At 35.4% G+C, this 23148-nt stretch overlaps 1 protein-coding gene across 1 annotated transcript in view; it reads right to left on the minus strand.

Moving 5' to 3' along the window:
- Positions 1-1145: 1145 nt before the first annotated feature.
- LOC149789212 (kelch-like protein 12) overlaps positions 1146-23148 on the minus strand; it is a 58146-nt gene continuing 36143 nt past the window's right edge. The window contains exons 7-11 of the mRNA XM_089975378.1: positions 19899-20005; positions 18781-18973; positions 17033-17290; positions 13231-13417; positions 1146-5034 (exon numbers count right to left, since the gene is read on the minus strand). Coding sequence (XP_089831504.1) covers positions 4905-5034; positions 13231-13417; positions 17033-17290; positions 18781-18973; positions 19899-20005 — 875 coding nt within the window. The 3' untranslated portion in view covers positions 1146-4904. The remainder of the gene's footprint in view (positions 5035-13230; positions 13418-17032; positions 17291-18780; positions 18974-19898; positions 20006-23148) is intronic.

The raw sequence follows: 23148 nt of genomic DNA on the forward strand, positions 1-23148 counted from the left end.
GTGAAGTGAGGTGAGGTGTGGCAAGGGGAGGGGAGGGGAGGGGAGGCAAGGTGAAATCTTGTCAAATACATATCTAGCCAAATAAATCTTGCCAAATCCATATGTAGCCAACAAAATCTAAATAATTTCATATCTACTCAACTAAATCTAGTAAAATCCTTATTGAGTCAATTTTGACAAATTCATATCTAGTCAACTAGATCAAGCTTAATCCATATCTAGCCAACTAATTTCAATTCAGTCAAAATACAGTCAACTAAATCTAGTAATATCCTTTATACTGAGTCAACTTTATTTAGACAAATCCATATCTAGCCAACATAAATTGTGTAGATGTAGAGTCAGTTATGGCAAATGGTCTGAAGAACATTAAATCCTCACCCAAATGGTCTGTGTGTATACATCGCTGTCAAAGTAACTGATATTTCCTCATAATGTTTATGTTTGCTTTTAACTTCAGAACTATTTTCCAGGTATTTTATTAGTCTAAATCCATTCAGGTATAATGCATCACGTGTACAACATGATTATTAATACCTTCAAGTGAAGAGATTTAACTGTGCCCAGTGTATCTCATTTATTTTGCTACACTTGAAAGGGAAGTATGTAACACTAATATTTTTCTTACCAGTTGCTAGTTCAACACTATTTCAACATTCATATACTTTAGTATCATAAATTTTGTGGGGTACCAATTTGTGTGCTTTTCGCTGACAACACATTTCAAGATCCAATGAAAATTAGCCACATATGATGATACCCACCCCTCTTGTCCATTTTCTTAATGTGTTTTGTTACTAGAAATTGATGAAGCTACTAGTATTTGATAAATCAACGTCAATACTGTAATCTGGTAATAAGGTATTAGCTTTTACCCATGTTTGTTTTATTTTAACCTGTTGCAAAAGAATTTAAGGTATCAAGCAGCTGTAATTGCCACTCACTGCCTTATATTTCATGTGAGATAAGTATGAATACAGAGAAATAAGAAAAAACATAAGGTTTTCAAACACTAGTAATACTTAAAATGAATGAAAGAATTAAAAAAATTCTAATCTATGAAAACTAAGTTCAAATCAGTTCTTCAATCAAGTACAATTACAGTAACTGAAAGTGAAAAACAATTAATGAAAGTGAAAAACGTCTTCCGGAAAAATATTTTTTAATAATGATATCTCTCAAAATACAACATTCAATGTTTTATCTCATAAGACAAATAAGGAGACATGGACTTCTACAGTCAGCATAACATGAACATTTGGCAGAATCCTACCATCTGCAGCTATACTAGAACCCGTTTAAGTAGTTAAATCTGGTTTCCTTTATTATGACAGCTGCCAAACCTCCCAGTAGGTGTTGAGGGTTGTTTCTTGAGATTCAAAACAATTTGAGGTTCCAAAAGATGGTGATGGTGGGGTGGCGTAGTGGATTGATCAGTGTATACATCTTTAAAAAGTGTCTTTTTACTATTGAAAATGAGGGGTTTTTTTTACCGATATAAGCCCATTGAAAAGGACTGCAAAATCATAATAGAATAAAATATGTTTTCACTGAAGCATTTAATACACTTTCAAACAGAAAACAGACTTATTGTTGTCATATGATCACCATATGTGCACAGTCATATATTTACAACCACAGATACAATAAATAAATCGAAAATACACATTTCATTTTGAAATCCCCTGAATAGTGTAATACAGTCTTAACTAAATGCAGTCTTTGCTGCTCTCAACAGTTTAGGAGACCTGCCTACCAAAGGAAAACTGAATGCAGCACAGGATTTCATGGGGTGGTTTTTTAGTGGTGAATGACATTATAAGTATCATCTTTCAAACTAGACCAAATGAATGGAAACTCTTCAACGAATTTATTTCTGTTGTGGAGTCTATGTAGACTTATTTTAGGTTTGTTGTCCAGATTACATTTTATGTTAAAAAAAATTATCCTTTACAATAAACTGAACACAGAGCAAACCAAACACGTTTCAACTCATCTTTATAATGGTGGCTGTTGATTCCAGAAATGAAGAATATCTCATTACTGGATTTGACTGAAAAATTGAATTTGACAGGAAATTATATAAATTGTGAAAAAATGTGTTTCTTTGTTATAAATTATTTATCTGCTAGGCAAATCTGGGAAGTTCCTTGATAAATTGGGACAGCTGGTCTGGCAGGTTATGGTTCAGTAAGGGCTCAGAAGGTGATCAAGTGTTATTAGAGTTTGTCTTTGCACTTATCAGCATCGGGATGGTACTGCTGTTTAGAATCCTCAGTAGGACTTTGAAACTTGGAGATTAGGACCCCACAGTCCCCTAAAATTGGGGGTCCATAATAGAAAATGGGTGTTTCTGCACAGAAGTGTCTGAGTGAAACATTTTATCAATCTCAATACATTTCTTGTTGTAAAAATACAGAAAATGAAGGTTCCAGAACCAATAGTCCAAAAGGATTGCTTTTCCTTGCTTTACAGCAAAAAAACATGACACTCTGCCAATATTCAACTGTCCATCACTCTTCACTGTAAAAGTTTCTGACCACTTCTTGTCCTCTGTTGAACATTTACTTTCATGGGCATGTTTACTGGTTTGGAACACCAGACGCTGCAATATTTCTCCTTTTTAGCAACACTTTCGTTAATGCTGGATCAGTTCTTAACTGCTTTATGCTGTTACTGCATTTACTACATGCTTTCCTCTCTTCAAACAAATCTGATAAACTTATTTGCAGCAAGTTTGTGTTAATTATTTATTTGGTTATAAATCAATCAATTTAACCAAGTCAATATAATTTACTGTGGTGTGCTTTTTGTTTTGTTTGGATAATCCACACATTTTCAAACCAGTCAAAGTAAAGCCAACCATTTTTAAAACTGAGTCTATTTTGGATTCAATTTGCAGATCTTTGCTTAAGATTAAAAGACTACATAACAGTAGCTTGGTAGAATGGACCAGATAATTACTGTCAAGGCCATCTGACAGTAAAGACCATATACGTGAGTTTCAAATGGTTGGTTTGCCTTCCACTAATACACTTTAATTTAACAGGTGGCAGCTTTGTCTACAAGGGGATGTTTTTCATTGGTCTTGTTGAAAGTAAAAACAAGCATCCTCAGGATTCATGTTCTTTGATAACTGAGGATTCAGGACTTAAAACTGCCAGGGGTTACAGACACAGTTTATGACACAGGATAAGATGTCTGAAAATGCTCCTGCTTGCTGACGTGCTTCATAAAATCAAACTTCATCAGCTAGGAGTTCTGAAATTTAGTTTGATGGGCTGTGATCACTTTGCCAATTATTTATCCGTTTGTGAATCACAGTTGCATTTCAACACTTTGCTTAAACAAATGAATCACACAACATTCCATGTACCAAAATAATAAATGGAGAAAAATCCTACTTCCAAGAAATGTTGCTGCTGATTTGCTGATCATAAACTAAACATTGATAATGATGACTTAAACAGTGTAATTTAAGGAAATGAAGATTCATAACTTTTGCTTCTTCAACGCGCACCTCTTTGATCCACCTAACTTGGAAAAAATTGGACTGTTACACCGTGGGTACCTTATCTCTGAAAATTAGCCTGATGGGTTCTCCCTCAACAGGTTCTTAACAATATCACCCTAGCTATCGTCTGTCAGTTAGGTTGTTGTTGTTGTTGTTCTAGGGTTTAACGCCATTTTTCAGCACAAGACAGGCTATACATGGTGGCCAGTATAACTGGTGGAGGAAGAACCCTGGAAAACCCAGCGAAGAACCACCGACCCACGAGATGTCAGTTAGGTAATGTGTCTAAGGGTGGTTTCATATTCCAAAACCCATTTCAAACCCCATACACCCAGAAAGTGACCCAGGGATTATAATAAAAAATGCATCACATATTTGATAAGTGCATTATAATGTTGGTTAAAAAAAACTGGAAAATGTCATTGCAATTGAAATTTATGTACATCTGACCTTTGATTCACCCCCACCCACCAATTACCCTCCACCCACCCCTGGAGGCAGGATGAAGTATAATGCAGATAGCTATCCCAATGACAACATAACTACTAAGCTTGTTAGTTTCCACCCAGCAGATTAGGAGATGTGGTCATGAACTGATGGAAGGATGAATAAAAGGTATCACAAACAAATTGCATACAACAACAATTAAATGTATACAGCTTTAGAATTTTAAATATTGCACAGAACAGCTACATAACTGAAAATATTAACATCTAACATCTTAGCTCATGGAAACTGAAGAGAAAAAAATGACAACAACCTCCACTTTGGTCCATATCAGAATGGACCCTCCATATGGCCCCCCTGTCACTAACATATATAATCTTAGGACACTGCTTGACAGAGTGACTTGGAGACACTGAATTTGGAATAAATTCTCTCATAAACCAATGGTCAAAGGGACCGGATGTCTGGAAAGTCGACGGACATAATTTTGGCATTAGAAGCAGACAAAGCTTGAAAGCACAAAGTACTTGCATCAATTTCATGAAGTTCATTGATACCAATATAATGATTTGCTTGAATTTAATTGTTTATATTTGCATGAATTTAAACACAAAACATAAACCAAAACTCATTAAATTGGGCTTCTATTTCACCAGCATTTGTCTGAAAGCCTTGACTTAAAACATTTGCCTGAATTAACTCAAATGACCTTAGCCTTAAATTTCAACTGAACCTTGAAAATCTTTAGACTTAAGCATAAGTCAAAATTTAAGTTCTATTAATGAATTTCAGGTCAGATTGCTTCATCCTAATGTTGGGTTTAGGTCAACACTTTAGTTCTATTAGTGAAATCCAGGCCTGATTTTAGAAATGGATTATTGACACCATTTGAAGCTAGAATGACACCACTTGAAGTCTATCACTAAGAGTTGCCTGCCCATTGTCAAGATGCCTGGACTACAGCAACTCCAGCATCACATCTCTGTGTAGTCATATGCTCTTCCATTGTCTCCCAGGTGTCTGTGATGGGATCATAACAATCAACAGTCTTTAACAGGGTGCTGCCATCATACCTGGAAAAGCATAAATTACAATCAATTGCATAAAATATTTGATAAATTTATCAAGATAATTTACAAGAATGATATTCACATTATGTGCAACAAAAGTTTTATTTTATGTGTGCTGTAGTTAGAACCCAAATGTATCTTGAACATGTGGATTTTCAACAATGCTGAAATATAATACTTGGCTTAAATTATAAAATTTACATGCACATTGTTTGTAACCTAAACACAGGAAATCAACTTGCACATAGCTTATATATATATATATATATATATATATATATATATATATATATATATATATATATATATATATATATATATATATATATATATATATCAGTCATAATCTGGTAATTATAAGCAAGTTATATGGTTTACCAAGTTGAGATAGAAAGCCATCAAAGTTAAGATCCAAGGTTTATTATTGCATCTGTTCAATGTAAGTATGTGGTAAACTCTATTTTAAGGAAATGTACTTGACATAGGGTCAAATATGAATGTGTAATCCTCCTGAAAGAATCAAACAGTTAACAGCTTATAAACAACAAATTAACAATGATGATGAACCATAAACATTTTTAGAACAATGAACTTCAACCACTGCTCATTTACTGCCTGCAGGCCTTAGAATTTAAATTTTGTAACCAAAATAACTGGTTGACTAAGAAGTACTAGTCCTGCTGAACCCTCACAAAACTCCTTCTGCATCTTCACTAGGTCTTCCCATCAAACAATGACAGACTCATACTGAGATTTACCTGCCATCAGATTACTGAAATATGAAAACAACTATTCTGATAGTCTTGGGCTAGTAGTCTATTGCTTGCTTGTTTTGAGTCCCAGACTGACCGTAAGAGGCCTTGGTATCAAAGTGGTAATATGTGAAAGTCAATTTCAGCTGATTGTAGAAGGTATATCCTTGCGATTATTTTATAAAAAAATACTTCACCAAATTAAAAATGGTATCTATTGAAGCGGTTTTGACAACAACAAAACAAATACAGCCAGTAAATGAGCAACAATTTCTGTTTGAAGACAAATCTGTAACAGATGACAGTCAACACAATGAACACCAATTTTTGGAGTAAAATGCTTTTGATAATACTTGTGCATACTACACTAGGGGAATACAACCACAACTTCGCATATATATAGTCCTCCTAAGTATATTTTCAGCAACAAAAGTTCTAAATGTTGTTTTCCCCGTCGAGGTGGAAGTCAAACAAGAGTGTTTGTGCCATGGATAAAGCAGCTGGTGCCAAATCTCATCTCCTAGTGTGGATGTGCATGCATTACCAGGTTTAAATGTAAATGTGGGAAATCTGGAAGGGTGTACCAATAATGTAATCGCCTGGAAAGCAACAGTCTGATGCTGCTGTTATAAGCTTCACTAGGTCAAACTCAGTTGCCTGTGATGAAAAGTCTCTGAAGTAATAGCTAGAAAAAGTCCTCTCTGACCGACATACCACAGCCTGGATAATATCAGTTATGATCAAATGTTATTTAAGTAGCAACTGCCCTAACCTCTCGAAGTGATATGCACAAGAGACTCATTTAGTTTTGGGTCAGTTCTCAATATTCAGAGTGATTAACCAACCCATCCGATTTTGGATAGTATAGCTTGATCACAGGTATCATCCTATCCTTTTTTAAATAACATCTCCCTCTCCTCAGAGCTTCAAGTTCACATCAAGTACCATTTCAAAAGCCCTAATGGGATCTCATTGATGCCCTTCAAGTCAAAGGTTCCATGTGGAAAGAGGTATCACAACAACAGACTGATTCCCAAAGGCAGAAGCTCATTCTTAACAATACAAGCACATGTTTAACTGAACCATCAAAATAGAACTTCAAATAATTCAGGTCAACTAACAAGACATTTATATCATTGACTCTGTCTGTTGTAGCTATAACCACTGGAAGAAAACTCTTCTTTACACTACTTATGTTTTCAAAGTGGTGGACCTTCTTGCCTGAGCGATTCTGTCCAACACTTATTCTGAGAATTGTTTTCCCCTGAGAGCTAACTTGATTTTATTTAGCGCTAGGTTCAACAATTCCAGGTTCTAAAGAAAGATCTTCATTCATGGTTGCATGAAAAGAAAGATCAACATTTTCTTGCCTAATTTATTGATTTATTTAGCCAAAACAGCTCATACATTTTCTGACCATCATGTGCAAGTATTTCTGGAATTACAGCAATTGTTAGTGAAATTACATGACACACGATCCCATACAATATCCTGGTTATCTTCTGTCAGCATAAAATGCTTGCATCTCATGTATTTGCTCAATCATGCTCTTTGAGTTTACACCTGTAGTTATTGAGTAATACAAGGGCGTTATCGTAAGATAATATTAGACAAGAAAAGTTTGACTTTTTCAGTTACGACAGAAGAGGAGCAAAAAATACAAACTGAGTAAACTGCTCACTTCCCTATTGTGAGAAAACTCCACAGAATCACTCAAAAGAGACAAAAGCACACACAGATTTGATTTTTTGATGTCACAAACAAAAGTAATAACTAACATATGGATGGGAGTTAGCATCAGTCCTTCTACCCAAAGGGAGATCACTCTTATCTGAGTGCTACCAAAGTAGGCATACAATATTTAGTGCTTTTGTAGTGAAAACAAGCCTAAAATGTATTATATTCAGCTGATATATTTGAAGAAGAAATTACTGTACAAATTGGAACTATTTCTGAGGGTCACTATGTGTAATTCTGCAAGGCACTGTGGGTAAACTTTGTTCCATGTTATCCTTTGGCAAACTCAACTATACTGTCAATGAAAACTTTTGAAGAATAGCCAAATATGTCATACCCATGATACCCATTTACCCTGCTGATAATTACATACAATGACCTCTAAAGAAGGTGCTGATTTTTATTGAAATTTATGTTGTGTTTACCATCATTTGCTACAAATTATGTTCTATCCAAAATTTAAATTAATACCTATGCCATTTACAGGTGAAACAGCAGCTTGCTGAACTCTGAAAGCCTTGTTAACTTAATCAGACAATTCTGTACTGAATTTCTAAATCTTAGACTCCTCCATACAATTGCTGGTAATAAAAAAATTCCCCTTCAAAATTAAATTTTCTATCACCTATGTAGTGAATGGATAAAACAGAGACTGCTTCAGTATAACAATATGCTATACCAAAAATATTTATGAGTACCATAATATCAGATCATAATAATTTTAAGTCACAGTCTGATATGATGGTCTGTAACTTTAAAAACAAGAGGCCCAAGACTGTTCACCTGGCTGATGTCTGCCTAATAGCCAAATGTAAAAGCAGTCAGCTAAATCTGGGTCAGTAGAGTGCTTTCTGAAGACATTAATTCTAAAGCTGACGATTGCATATGTTAAGCAAACAACTGTTAAAAGGTTTCACTATCTTTCTGTATATTTATCCCTGATTGCTGGCATATCAGCATTGTTTGGCCCTGAATTTGAAAGGCCTTTATACTGAAAACTTTCTGTCAAAGTTGGTCAAATTCTGATAAGGAGTTTTTTAAGTATCTTTTTAGCAATGTAGCCAGATCTGAGGCTTCAAAGCAGTTCATACCATTATGCATCTGTCCAGTTTGGTCAAATTCTATTCAACATTTCATAAAAGCTGTACTATTTTTAGTAATGGTGGCTATAAGTGATTTGAAAATAACCGAGATGTTAGTATGTAATTGGTATATCCAATAATGTTCTCTAAGAATAGTGCTACTAGAGAGCTCTGAATCAGATTTAATAATTTCTATTTTCTGATATTTAACACAATGTATGTTGTTGTCAGTCATATTAAAATGCTTAGACACGGGAATTTTATGATTATGAATATCTCTCAGGTGCTCTTTTATTCTCACTTGTAATTCCCTTTTTTGTTTCACCTACATATTGTTTACCACATTTCTCGCAGGTGAGTAAATGGATGACATTCTGTGCAGTACAGTGTCCTCTAAGTTTTGATTTATATTTGAGGTTAGTAAATAAAATTTTAAAGATCTTTGATTTATCCATTCTATTGCAGAAACTTAAGTCTTACAATCTAATACTTTGTTTGCGAATGTTTTTCCAGTAACACTAGGATGTTTTCTAGAAAACTTAGTTCTTATTAATTGGTTACCGAGTTTATAACCAATCTTCTGCACAAAAATCGGTTGATGATGAAAAATCTCTGGGAGAATCAGGAAATAATTATCTTTATGATATGTGAAGATAGCTGGTATTACATTGCAATGCACTGAACTTTCTTGAATAAGTTTTAGTAATTCTGAACGACCTAGCCAGCTTGCTTTTTGAAAAGCCTGTTAGAATCATAGTTGGATAGCCTCTTCTTTCATGAAACTGAACTAAATGGGAGGCAAGTTTTTCAAAGTCTGATTGTTTAGTACAGATTCGTCTAAATCTTAATAACCTACTAAATGGACCTGATTTTTTACCATGGTATGGATGGTAGGAATCGTCATGGAGATAACAATGTTTATCTGTCGGTTTACAGTATAAATCGAATACTATTGTATTATTTTCACAAATAACTGTAGTATCTAGGAATGTGATCTCATCCTTCGAATATTCTTTTGTAAAATTAATAGTTTTAGGGTAACTGTTACAGTATGAGTGAAATTTATTTAATTCCACCTCAGAGCCGATCCATATCATAAATATATCACCAATAAACCTAGGACAGATGTATGGCTTATAGGGTGCTGATTTTAGCATTTTCCATTCAAGCTCACCCATAAAAATATTGGTGTATGATTGTGGCGACTTTTGTTCCCATTACAGTTCCACCAATTTGTTGATAATGGGTGTCATTGAAAGAAAAGTTGTTACAATGCAATACCAATTTTAATAAAGCCAAGACACTATGATTAGAGAATCGATAATTTGGTTTATTTAAAGCTAGGGTTCTAGCTATATAGGTTAAACCTTCATGACTTGGTTATATTGGTGTAAAGATAGGTGACATCCATTGTGACCAAGAATGATTCATCTGGTAAATTGTGAATCACTTGAACTTTACTGATACAGTCAGTCATGTCCTTGATATAGGAAGATATTAATTTTAAGAACAGTTTGATGTGTTGATCAACAAGGCTGCTAATTTTTTTCTGTTGGTGAGTTGTTTCCACTATTAATTAGTCTTCCAGGGATTTTCCCTGGAATAAGGCATTTATGTATTTTAGGAAGGAGATAAAACCTAGGAGTATGGATTTGGTCATTGATGACGTTAAGAAAAATCTTATCATCTAATTCCCCTTTATCATGAATTTGTATTAAAAGATTTTTCACCATATTGTGGTGTCTTTATGTCACATCCTTCTTTTTGTTTTAACAATTCTCATCGTTAAGTTGTCCAGGGCCTCTTTGACGTATTCATCAGTATTCATGATTACAATTGTAGAGCCTTTATCGACTTTTTTTATCACAATATCTTTATTACTGGTAAGTTCAAGTAAGGCCTGGTTCTCATTTTTGGTGATATTCAGGCAGTTTCTTCTTCTTTGTTTAAAGGAAACTAATGATAATTTTGCCATTTTGCAGAACTCCTCAATATACTCATTTCAGTTTGATGGACACCAAGTGCTTCTTTGTCTGAATTTATTAAATAATTCATATTCAAAGGAGTAAGTCTCATCATCCCTATTTCGGGTACAATGAAAAAATGTTTCAGTTTAATTTGTCGAAAGAATTTCTCTAAGCCTTTGTGGATTAGACCAAGGTTAATTTCCCTAACAGAAGGACTAAAAGATAATCCTTTATTTAGGGCAGTGATATGTGACATGGTGAGGGGAAAGTTAGAAAGATTGATGACAAAATCTGAGATATTAAGATGAGTATCTCTGTTGTTTGAATTATTGTTAAAGTTTGCTGAACTTGCAAAGAGTCTAAAGCTGTTTAGAATACCTGGTTGGGTATTATTTCTTCTTCCAAGACCTATGTTGTTCCGCGTTCATTTACTGGGCTTGGATCATTCATTACGTTTCACCCGTTGTCTTGCACTCTCAATCTCTTTTAAAAGTTTATCACATTTCTCATGGTAAAATACTTATAAATGTCTGTGTATATGTTTAAAAGCTGCCTCTGTACTTTTGATTAAATCCAGATGGCAAGTCTCTCTAAGTTTATTCCTGGCAATTTGGAAGGCTGCATCACACTCATCAATCTTGTTATGGGTGTGGTGAATGTCAGGCTAGTTAGTTCTTTGAGGCTTCTTGGAGGATCCTCAAGCAATTTTCCCTGTAAGGCCATACTCTTGGAGGTATTCCAATACCTCTTTTAATTTCACATATTTGTAAAGAAGTTTTCTCGCTCCTTTATAAAGTGTAATTGATTGGGATGGTAGTAGCAAGCGCTTCACTTTCAGGCATCCTGTGACTGGTTCTTCCAGTTTTCAGTTTTTGTTTTAAGTCTCATTTCTACTGACAACTGTATGTGTAGAAGAGCTGGAAAAGATTACTGATGCACTCTCATACAGACTCATAGGGCTCTCATTAGTTTTGGGATCTTGTAGACTGGACTCCCGCTGAGGGTCGCCTTAACTTCTGATAGAATATAGACTTAAGGAAGACAATGACTTTTTGGATGCAGAGGCCCTCCTGTCTGCTGGGGTGTCCTAGTCACCCCCTGTCCCTATAAGTGATGACTGATAGGCACCAATCTGAATGCATGTCATGCCAGAATACTTCTATCAAATTTGTTTAAAGTCTTACTTTTTTTTAAAAAGGTTCTTACTAATGACCATATTTGATGGTAGACTGGCATCATTTGCAAAAATCTGAAAGCCAATTGTGCAAGAGCACTTTCTCTCAAATTTAGTCAAATTTTGTTAAGTGGTTTTTGATCAGATGTCATTTAAATGTTTTCTATTTTATTAGAAATGACTGCTACATTTTATGGTGGATTGGCATCTTTTGTACAAACCTACAAGCCCTTCATGCTCAGTTGCTTTCTATCAAATTTGGTCAAATTCTGTTTAGCAAAAGTTGTTTTAAAGATATTTCCATGTTTAGTAATGGTGCCAATATCTCAGCAGTCCAGCATGATTTGCATGACTTGAAAGACCATCATGCCAGAACTCTGTTTATCATATCTGGTCCACTTCTGTTAAACTATTTTTCTGTTATTTTTAAATGCCAATTATATCTGATTGCAGCTCAACATCACTGATGTTTCGAAACCCATTAATGTCATAATGCTTTGGTCAAACTTTGAGGAGTATATGGGAATGATTCATTGAAATTCTTTTCTACCTTTGGTTATGGTGGTTATATTGGATAGCCAAGTAGCATAAAGCCCTTCAGTGTGTGTGTGCTGTTTATAAAATTCTGTTCAGTGGCTTTTTAGAAGAAGGTTTAAAAAATTTTTGTATTTTATGAAGGATCTGCATCATCTGTACAAACCTAGAAGTTTTTCATACAGGATGATTTCCATAATATTTGGTCAAATTAAATAGAGTGGTTGTTGAAAGAAGTTGGTTTTTCTTCTTTTTAGTTAATGGTGACTAGTATCATCTGTACAAACGTAAAGCCATTTATGCATTGCAATGCTTTCTGTCAAATCTAGTAAAATTATCTTCAGCAGTTTGTCTGACAAAGTTACACTAAGATTTTTTTCTTCTTCTATTTTCAGTAACAGCTGTCATATTTGAGGTCAAATTAGTGTAATTTATATAGAGTTAAATGTTCTTCATGCCAGCATGCTCTCTCGCAAAATTGGTTGATACGGTCAAGTTGCTTTTTGACAGTAAGTTTAAAATAGCTGTTTGTCAATCGACAATGCACAACAGACAAAACATACCAAACACAGGACCATGCCATAAGCTCAATGGGCTTTAAAGCCATTTGAGCCTAAAATCATTTTCAGTTATGTCATAAACAGAATTTCAAATCTATGTTAAAACTTGCTCAGTGACTCAATAGGCCACTTGCTAGCATATATTATGGTACTGATTTCATGATCACAAAATTTTAACAAACACAACCTTTCAACAAATTAGGCCATGAACATTTATATACTTATTGTGCTAAATAGACATCATTAAGTATCAAGGATCAGTTATTTGTGAAAATATGATATTGCTTACAGGCTGATCAGTGTTTTTTCATGAAATTTTGTGACACTAAAATATTATTTAATGTAAATAATAAACATTACTGTCAAGATTCTCTATTTAAACAATAAACCTACCCAGCCACAAGAAGAAGTTTCTCATTCAGAATACAAGCCCCTACATAACAGCGTGGGGCTTTCATCTGTCGTACAGATGTCCACTGACCAGTGTAGACATTGTAACACTCTACTGTGGCTAGGTGCTCAAAGCCATCATATCCACCACAAACATAAATGGTGTCATCTATCACAGCCACACCAGCTCCTGGAAATAAAACAAATAAAAAGAAATTGGAATGAAACTCACCCGGTGTAAATTCATATTTCTCTCTCTCTCTTTCCCTCTCTCTCTCCGCTTACTTGATAAACCAAAGAAACTGAGAAAATTACTTTTTTTCTTTATATTTATGGTATAGGATAACTGTGTCAAAACTTTATTGTTAGATTTATATGAAAAATAACAAAATATGGCAGGTACAGTTGATGACACATGTCTAAATTTTATCAAAGCCAACTTTTGCATCAAAATAATGTTTCTTTGATACTACTTACCCAATCACAATACCCTAAGGAGTACACCTACTATGCAAATCTGGCCCTCCCAGGTTAAAATCGTCAGTTATGAAAGCTAAAAGTTGTCAGTCTGTCTACCTAGGTGGTAATTAATCTCTCCGTAGTACAGAGTTTGGTCCCCTGAATACTTCAATTAGTACTAGAGCATGGTTGAAGATCTCTGAGTACAATGTAAATGCCTTATCCTGGTCCAGACTGTTGAGTTCCCACTGCTGGATGTATACCTTGAACTGGTCTTTGGGGACATATGTAGCTGAAGGAATCCTGGACAAATTAGAAGCAATGAACATAACAATGTGGCCTCTGAACCAATTTATTCAGGCAACTGATCACCATGGCAAATTCTTTCCCATTTAACAGTGAAGAATAAGAGTCATACACTAGTTTATCCGATAAAGGCAGTGCGAGAATGTCATCATTTCTCATTACAGGGAGGCTGTTATGGAAAACTGAGGTGAAAACGGTCACCTTCTCTCAGCTTCTGGTCCACTTTTTTCCTTCAGAACTGTGGCCTTCTGTGTGGATAAGATAGGCAGGACTGTTTCCCTATCTGTTCTGTTCAGGGAGGTGTCCTTTGTATATGTTTGATTACTTCTCTGAAAATATTTCCTTGGCTTCTGAGACTGTCTTTGTTGGAGATATGTTTCTTTGGTGGTTTGCCCGCATATTTCTTCCACCTGGCTATTGAAAAGGTAAGAAAGGAATATCTGCATTCTTAGCATGTCTTTTTGGCTGCTTTTTTAAAATGTGGAAGTGAAGAGCAGTGCATATATTTCTGCCAGTTGTACATTTTTCATTACCGCTAAGGCAATGACCAGTGTGTGTCAATCAGTTTGGTTTAGTTGCTGTACCACATGAAACACAGACTCCCATGCATGTCTGATGGGAGTCATGTGGGAGAGGATCAACTGTTTTCTTCTTGCTACAAGATTAACTTGAAACTTATTCTAACATGGACCCTACTGGCACGTTTTTTGTCATTAATGAATTTCCAGTTCAGTCATTCTTAGGACAATTTAGACATTCACAAGCCTGCAAATTTTTTCTGCCTTCTGCTGGGGTGAAACACTGCTCTGTGTGTTTTATATAATCTCCTACTAAAATCTGATAGTAGGCATCACTATAAAAATAAATGTCTACTGACACTAGGGTCCAGTAAAATGTCTGTAAGCAAACCCAACAGGTTTGTGACTCAACCAGACTATGGATGCGGCTAGAGTGCCTGTTCTTGATTAGCAAGTCAACCAATGCTGAAACTCTGGACCACATCAGATCAATGTCTGGAAGGCATTGCCATTGCTTGTCTTCATCATGTTAAACAAAGACTGTGTAGACTGCAAGCATACTTTGTCATCTCTAGAGGAGTGTTTCGAAATCTACAATCTGAGATGTAGATGGTGATGACTGTCTAATGTGGTGGCTAACTATACTAGTAGATTGTCCTGACTGGGATATGATAACTTCCAGACAATCACTAAGTACTCCCTTTCAGTGGCATAGACATTGTGAATGAATTGATTCCATTATCATGTGGGTGATCTGGATCTGAAATGGGCATAGTAGCTTTGGCACTATACTGGTTATGCTGATTCACGAGAATGCCAGTGTTCTGATGGCAAGTAGACATGATGGACAAAGGTATTCACTCCTTTATGCGTAGGATCGACTGTTGTGTTGACCTGTTGCTATCTGATACATATGGCAGAGTCTGTTTGTGGTGGGACAGTACCATTTTATCTATTGTGATGTTACCCAGTTCCTTATGATAGAATAAGTTATTAGATATTTGATCTGCAGAACTGATCCTTACTTTCATGGAAGACTGTACCTAATTTAGCTGATTTGATCTTGATTTAACTGATATACAGTTGGTAGAGATGACTGGACATCAAACCCATGTGATATCAGACCAATTGGTTAATGTAAAAGTGATTTTTCATGTTGAGGCTGTGAAGGAGGAGCTGAGGCTTTAACTGTTGTTGACAGGGATATCCTAGTTCAGTTCTTGGCTGGTGAGCATTCTGGATTGTGATACTATTCCCAACACAAAGTCACTGACCTAGGTGACATCAGCATGATAACTAATAGCATCATTGTCCTCAAAGTAAGCTTTGGTACTTTCCCTTTCTGTTCTAATAGTGCTCCTAGTACAGAGGCCTGGTGACTTTTGGTCCAACCTGTGCAAATTTTACATGTCTGGAGTAGCAACCCACACACGGAAGACATGTCCTATGGCTGTCTTCCATACCTTTCCTGTGTTTACATTGTTAACACTTGGTCTTGCACATGATCTAAAATCTCTAGGACAAAAAATAGAGCAAATGATATTATACAGGTATAGTCATTCACATCTGCTTTATAAACTCACTAAATTGTGGAAGTTACCTGCAAGAAAGTACCCACATGGTAGCCTATACAGGTAAGGATAATAAGGCACTGCTTGTAATAAATACAGATAAGACGTTATATAAATTATCCTGCAGCATTGATTTTAATAACTAAAAAGTGGATGCTAAAACAATAAACTTTTTACAGAAAACTTATACATCTGACCAAAGCTGTAATTGTATGCATGCAGCACTGACTACAATAACCATTGCAACCCAAAGTTTTATATGCAACCAAATTTATTTGAACAAGAAAATAAAGCTATTAAACATATCCCTGATATTACAAGGTCAGCAGGTGCACTATTGACCCATGCATGCTATGTTCCAAAATGGTGCCTATGTGTACATTTATTACTAAGTTGTAATTTTACAATAGCTAGAAAGAGTCTGACTTCAAAAGAAAGGAACAAGAAAAAATATCATACTTTCTTGAGAAAAGAAACACCTCCAACTTGCTTGAAAGTCACAATATCTTTCCTCAAAATTCATGAAGATAGTTTGTGAGGTCTCTCATCAGGAGAAAGCATGCTATTCAGCATGAGTGAAGTAGTAATTTAACTAATTATGGGATCTGGTGTCAATCGCCGTGCCAAGGGGAGATCACTCTAATTGCCACCTATCTGCGCAAACAACTTTTAGCTGTCATAGCTTGAAATTTCAGCCTGGGTGATTGAATTTACAAGGTGGAGGTACTACTCTCTAAGGTATTATAATCATGTTTCATATCTGAAGAAAAAAAATCCAACAAAGTCAAGTAAAGTTATCTTGTGGAAACAAAACTGTTGACGGACAGACATTATTACTATATGGCTCGACAGACATTGTTAAGAATGGGACTCCTAAAAGTAGGTGATTAGCTCGATTAGTATAGTGATATCTTAGCAATCATACATTATGGACACTAATTATAGACATACCAGATCGCTTGCTGGACATCGGAGCTAAAGTTGAGAACTCATCTGTCATAATGTCATACTTTTCTACTATCTCCAGAAGATTTACCCCATCATATCCTCCAATAAAGTAGATACTGTCTCCTGCTAGAGCTAGTGCCATTCCTTCTCGCCCCAAAGTCAGACTCCCAACTATCTCCCACTTGTTTAGAATGGGACTGTACCGCTCCATACTGCTGTGACGGATGTAGCCATCAAAACCTCCACATACATAAACCATACCTGTGGTGAAAGAAAAAATAATATGATGATGCTGATGACAATGCATCATAACATTAACACTTCCTCTGCTCATCATCTAATATTATTATCATCACCAATGTCATCATCATTAATACCGCTATTATCGTATGCAGTCCACGCCAACAAAGCTGCAATATCTAAATCAAGGTTACAGACTCCAGAACAATTTTCTAACAGAGATAGAATGACTATTCTGATTTAACTTAAGAACAAAAGAACAAAAAGTAGAGTGAGAGTCATTTGATTTTAAGTAAATATTTTTTAAAAAACTCTAAATCTACCTATTAGTCTAAATGTCAGCACAGAAATAAGCATCAGTATTAAACTCACTTTTTCTTTCTTTGTTCAGATTTTACTCATTATACACGGAACAAATCACTATAAAACCCTGATTAAACTGTATCCCTTCTTACAGTGTGGGCAGGGTCATAAATTGGCTAAAATGACATGAAACTGGTTGAACATTATTTTATTGTTGCTACTTCACGTGAACATAATAGCGCCTCTTCCCTAAAATAAGAACTGGGATTTAACATTAGTGCACATCCTAGTTTTGCATTCTTATCACTATCATTACTCATCCATTTATCAACATACCTCAATATAATGCTCCATTTATGTCTCTTCAATGATTCCATTAACTGCATTAAAAAGTGGGAGCACTTTATTAATGAGTTGACTATAAAGAAAACAAGTGTATAATGAATGGCACATTAAATGTCCACACCATAGTTTGTAGTCCTCTATACAGATGAAACTTTCTGCAAAAACCACCCAAAATAAGCCATATACTCAGATGACCACATCTGTTGATAGGATACAGCCATGTTTTAGTCATGTGACTGAAGTAGTTCCAGTATGCAATAAACAAATTACCTTTTTTTCTATTGGTGGATTGGCACAAGCTGTAGTGAATGTAAGGTCTGATTGATCTGGATTTTGTTTCACAACACATCAATACAAGTAAGTTATATATTGCCTTACCCAGGTAAACATCAAGGTAAATGACCCAGGCTGATCCGATGGCTGGATTCAAATACAAACTAATAAGCCTCCAAAAAATCTGAATGTATGCATATATATGATCATGATTCTATATTCAACTTATTTTGAGTCAATATCTTGGGATAATTTGATGGAAAAATACCAAAACATCCTCTAAGAGTGGAACCCATTACTAAAGAACCTAAGGGACAAGTGAAATTGATTTATTAACTAAAACTATGTTATTACTTTGTGACTATGAACAATAAACATGTATTATTACTTGGATTGTAAATTAGTGCTTCCTCTCTATCTTATATATATATATATATATATATATATATATATATACACACACACACACATATATAACACACACACACATATATATATATATATATACACACACACACACACACACACACACACATATATATATATATATGTGTATATATATATATGTTTATCCAAGGTATAAATCTAACCCCTGTGGACAGTGACACCAGCAAGTCCTCTTCTGTACATCATGGAGGCAACAGGTTTCCAAGCTAATTCCTCTGCAGAAAAATCCATACACTCCACAGAGTCAAGCCGAGCTTGCCCATCATATCCCCCAATTACATATAACATGCAACCCACTGCTGCTGCAGACACATAACGCCTCTTTCTAGTCAAATTCTGAAATAAACTATTTCATCTAAACTCCCTGGATCATTGAATGTACATGAAGTCTTAAGAAATATTTTATGAGATGTGTGGAAATTTCAGAGATTTTACCAAACCATTTATTGGGAGAGGAAGCAATCCAAAAAATCTTTCGCAAACCAAAGCTGCTTCCTTTATTCTAAATCCAAATAAACAGGCTCTGTACATACTGTATGCCTGCTGCCTGAGGTTAAAAATGTCAAAATGGAACATTGAAATTGAATTTCTTTTAATATGTAATGAATACTTTCATGTTTTTTAAGAAACAACACATTTCCTACGGTCCTATTTAGAATGAAGACATACCATCCTTGCTTTCACTTCAATAAATTGTTGCTTTCTCTCTTTAATTAATTAATAAATTTTAACATCTAAAATATTTTCTTTACTTAAAAAAATAAACATATATGAAATACATGAATATCAACATTATCAGTGTAGTAGTAGCACATTCACTTTGCATCTTGGCTATCACAGGTTCATTCCCTAATTAAGGCCAGTGTGATGGTCCGTGTTCACCCACCTAAGGTAAATGGGTTAGGATCTCTAGTTTCCTGAATCTGAACAACCAATATGCCAACAATGAAGCTGTCATGAGCATTTTGCCTCATTTGAAAACTCGATTGATAATTGGCACAAAATAAATAAAGTTCAAACTTTTCATTATGGTAGAGCAATGTTAAAACAAAAACCAATGCAAAATAACAATTTCAAGGTATTATGTTTTTCTTTCATGAATTTATAACAATAAAACAATGAGTGTGTTTACTTTGTATGACTTTGGCATTTGATGACACAAACTATTTTTACATCCTTTATTTCATTAGGACTTTTTACTTTAATATGTAAGCTGCTAGCATAAAATCATGCAGAAATTTCCCCTACATATAGTACATACCGGGAGCTGAATCCACTCATCAGTTTTGGGACTGTATTGCTCAACAACGTCAACCATGTTCTGATGAACCCCAAATCCACCTATCACCACCAACACATCATCAATCCCTGAAAATGGCACAAAAGTATTAGGGTTTTGGGTAATACTATCACATATTCTATTTTACAATTTTCCCTCACTTTAAGGTATTGCAGTATAAAGCAATTCTTCTACCTCAATATATGAATAATATAATTTATAAGGCAGTCTGATTTTGTGACTTCCATGAGGAACATTAAAATGAGGGACTAGTTTAAAGTTGCAATGGATAAATAGTGAAACTTCCCAAAATAGGACCCTCTGGAATCCTGCATTCTCTATAGACAGGTCAAACATTTTGGCCATAATAAGGCAATTTTAATACCAATCAACTCCAATATGCTGGCAACTTCTATGAACTTGTCCAATTCTCTGGTTCCAAGAGTGACCAGTTAAGAGAAGTTTCATGACTATTCTACTACTATTAATACTGCTGCAACTTCTGCTAATGTCACTAATGCCACCTTGTTAAAAAGTTTTATGAATTAGCAACAATCAATTTTTGTGGCTGCCCCCCCCACCATCAAACTAATCAGAAAGTTAATTCAGACTCAGTGTACCAATTGATAGTTAATACAACTATAGAATAGAAACTAATGTGTGTTTGTGTGTGTGTACAAGTATAGAAGAATAAAAACTAATAAATGTGTATGTATGCACACACATATGTATGTATGTATGTTTGTATGTATGTGTGTGTGTCCGTATGTATGTATGTATGTATGTATGTGTGTGTGTGCATATGTATGTATGTATGTATGTATGTATGCATGTATATGTACATACATATATGTAGTTAGGTAGGCAGCTATATAGGCATGTATGCTGGATCTGCAGCAATATTTTAGTAAATATGGAATATAGCTCATTAAACTTAAACTTTCTAAGGACACTACTGTAGAAGCTTAAATTTACATATTAACAGCTGCATGCTAATTGTTTGCAAGTGCTACCTTTGTTTTGCAAATGATAGGAGGATACAAACAAAAATATCTGCTCTTTGAAAAGCAAGTTGTTTAGTAAATTAGTTTTCTTCCATAATACTTACCTGATCATATTACATTAGGATAACTTTCTTTGCTACCTCTTATTCATTCCCTCTCGAAAAGACAGAAAAACATCTTTCTGTTTCAATATTATATAGATGACCGGAAGCAACTCTTACAGATTATTTTCCCTTTCTATCCACTAGATGGCTACTGGTATATCTGGTTTAAACCAGTTTTTTATATATATACATGAGACCTTAAAAGATGCTCACATTGCAGGGAAGTGTGGAAGCGATTATTTGTAATGTGATCAGGTAAGCATTATAGGAAAAACATACAACTTCCACCACCTGCTTCATGTGTAAAGGATTTATCTCCCTCTGTAGTCTATCTGCCTTCACGGCAACGCTTGGGTTTTCCATCATGGAAGGGGATAACGAAAGTGGATGAGGCCTGATAAACAATATTCTTACGGAAGGCCCTGAAAAATTACTTGGATCACCCAGACATTTTGTGGAAGATATCAATCCAAGCCTGATGAAAAAGGAGTCTGACACTGACAGGTAGCGAACATGGGAAAGCATGATGGGTGGCAGGAGGCTTGGATGAGGAGAAACACTTTCTATCTCCTCTTTCTGCCTGACAGTGAGAAGTAGGGGTGAATGACTTTATATAATACTCTTGGCCATGGCTATTCTGTCATCTTTAGGAATTGTCTCTTCTGTATCCCTGCTAACAACTGTTCCTTCTTTGGAATAATCCCTGAGTGGGAATCCAAACAAGGGAGCTTGCATTGATAGTAGCAACATTTGTGCCACCTGTTTTCTGACATCCTCAATTCAACCCCTGATAAAAAGGAGAGAGCTCAATGGGAGGTTATGCGAGGCCACCACACTGTAGGACTTCAGAGGGGAAGAGTTCAAGAGTGCATATCTTCTGAATAAGTTCATGTTGAATGAGGACGTCAGGCATTAGCCATAGTGTGGTTAAAAATCCCTATTCAAGACCTTGGTGATACGGTTCACTAAATCCCAGGCATGATCAATTCTAATGTTCTCAGTAGGACAAAAAGTCACCAAGGACACAAAGTCAAGTAGTGAGGAAGTTCTTACAACATTGCTCACTAGCTTCGAAGTGGCAATGAAGACTTGCCTGTCCCCTTTTTAACAAAGTGGTTTAATCATGCCAAAAGCTGAAACTTACTTGTCAAAATTAGGTATTTCCAAAACAGTATATAAAAATGTGACTTATACCAGTGAGATGAGAAGATAACTGGCAAGTGACTCATGCAAAAGAAGGCTTTTGCATAACCAGGGCTCACAAATGAAAGGTGTGCCAGAGATACCGTGGAAAGTGGTTCAAATATGTCTTCTTCAGTCAGTTAATACCCAAGATAGGTTCCACATTGTGCATATTAATGTTTATGTTCATGTATACTCAAAATTGGAGAGTAGGTCAGATTAGTCCCAGGTTTGTCTGATATTCTCTCTTCTGTGATGATGAAAGGTGTCAGTGATTGTGTAGTGGTAACCCTTTATTGTACTCAGTGTGAATTTTTTCTCAAAGAAGAGCCTGAGCAAGTTATCTATTCGTGGTATAGATGCCTGGAGAAGTATGATGTGTTTGTTTGAGTACCACTGGATGAAAACATGCCATTTGCATTCGCATATTTTCAGAGTGGAGGACCTCTTCATTACTGGTTGTGATTTTTTTTATTTCTAAGGGCTTGTTTTATATGATCCAGATGTGCAGGTAGTTCTGAAGTAGGAATGAAACAATTACCATCATGGTTGTTTGGATAGATGAGGGAAAATCCGAAGTCTCCTTGAAGTTCCTGCACTTTTTGGAATCAGCAATGTTGGAGGGTAGGCAAATGCATCCAGCCCATTTCAAAACTATCAACAGAGTATCGACTGCCTGAGTTTTGAGTCTGGGACCAGAGATACAAAGGTTGGGATTTGGTATTCCACCCTTGTTGCAAATAGGTCCATCAACAGTCATCTCATCAGCTGTTTAAGAGCATGTCAATATCCAGCACTTCTTGGCTAAAGGGTAAGTTGATTTATCTCCCTTGTCTGCCACAAGTGTCATACTGAGGAAAGGTCAGTATGCAGGCAGATGACATCTTTCTCCTGAGCTGTGTGTTTTTGAGATTTGCCCTTAGTTCTAGTCTTTAAAACAAA

Source organism: Sinohyriopsis cumingii, chromosome 11, assembly GCF_028554795.1.
Source record: "Sinohyriopsis cumingii isolate HCF-2022 chromosome 11, ASM2855479v2, whole genome shotgun sequence".
Taxonomy (NCBI): domain Eukaryota; kingdom Metazoa; phylum Mollusca; class Bivalvia; order Unionida; family Unionidae; genus Sinohyriopsis; species Sinohyriopsis cumingii.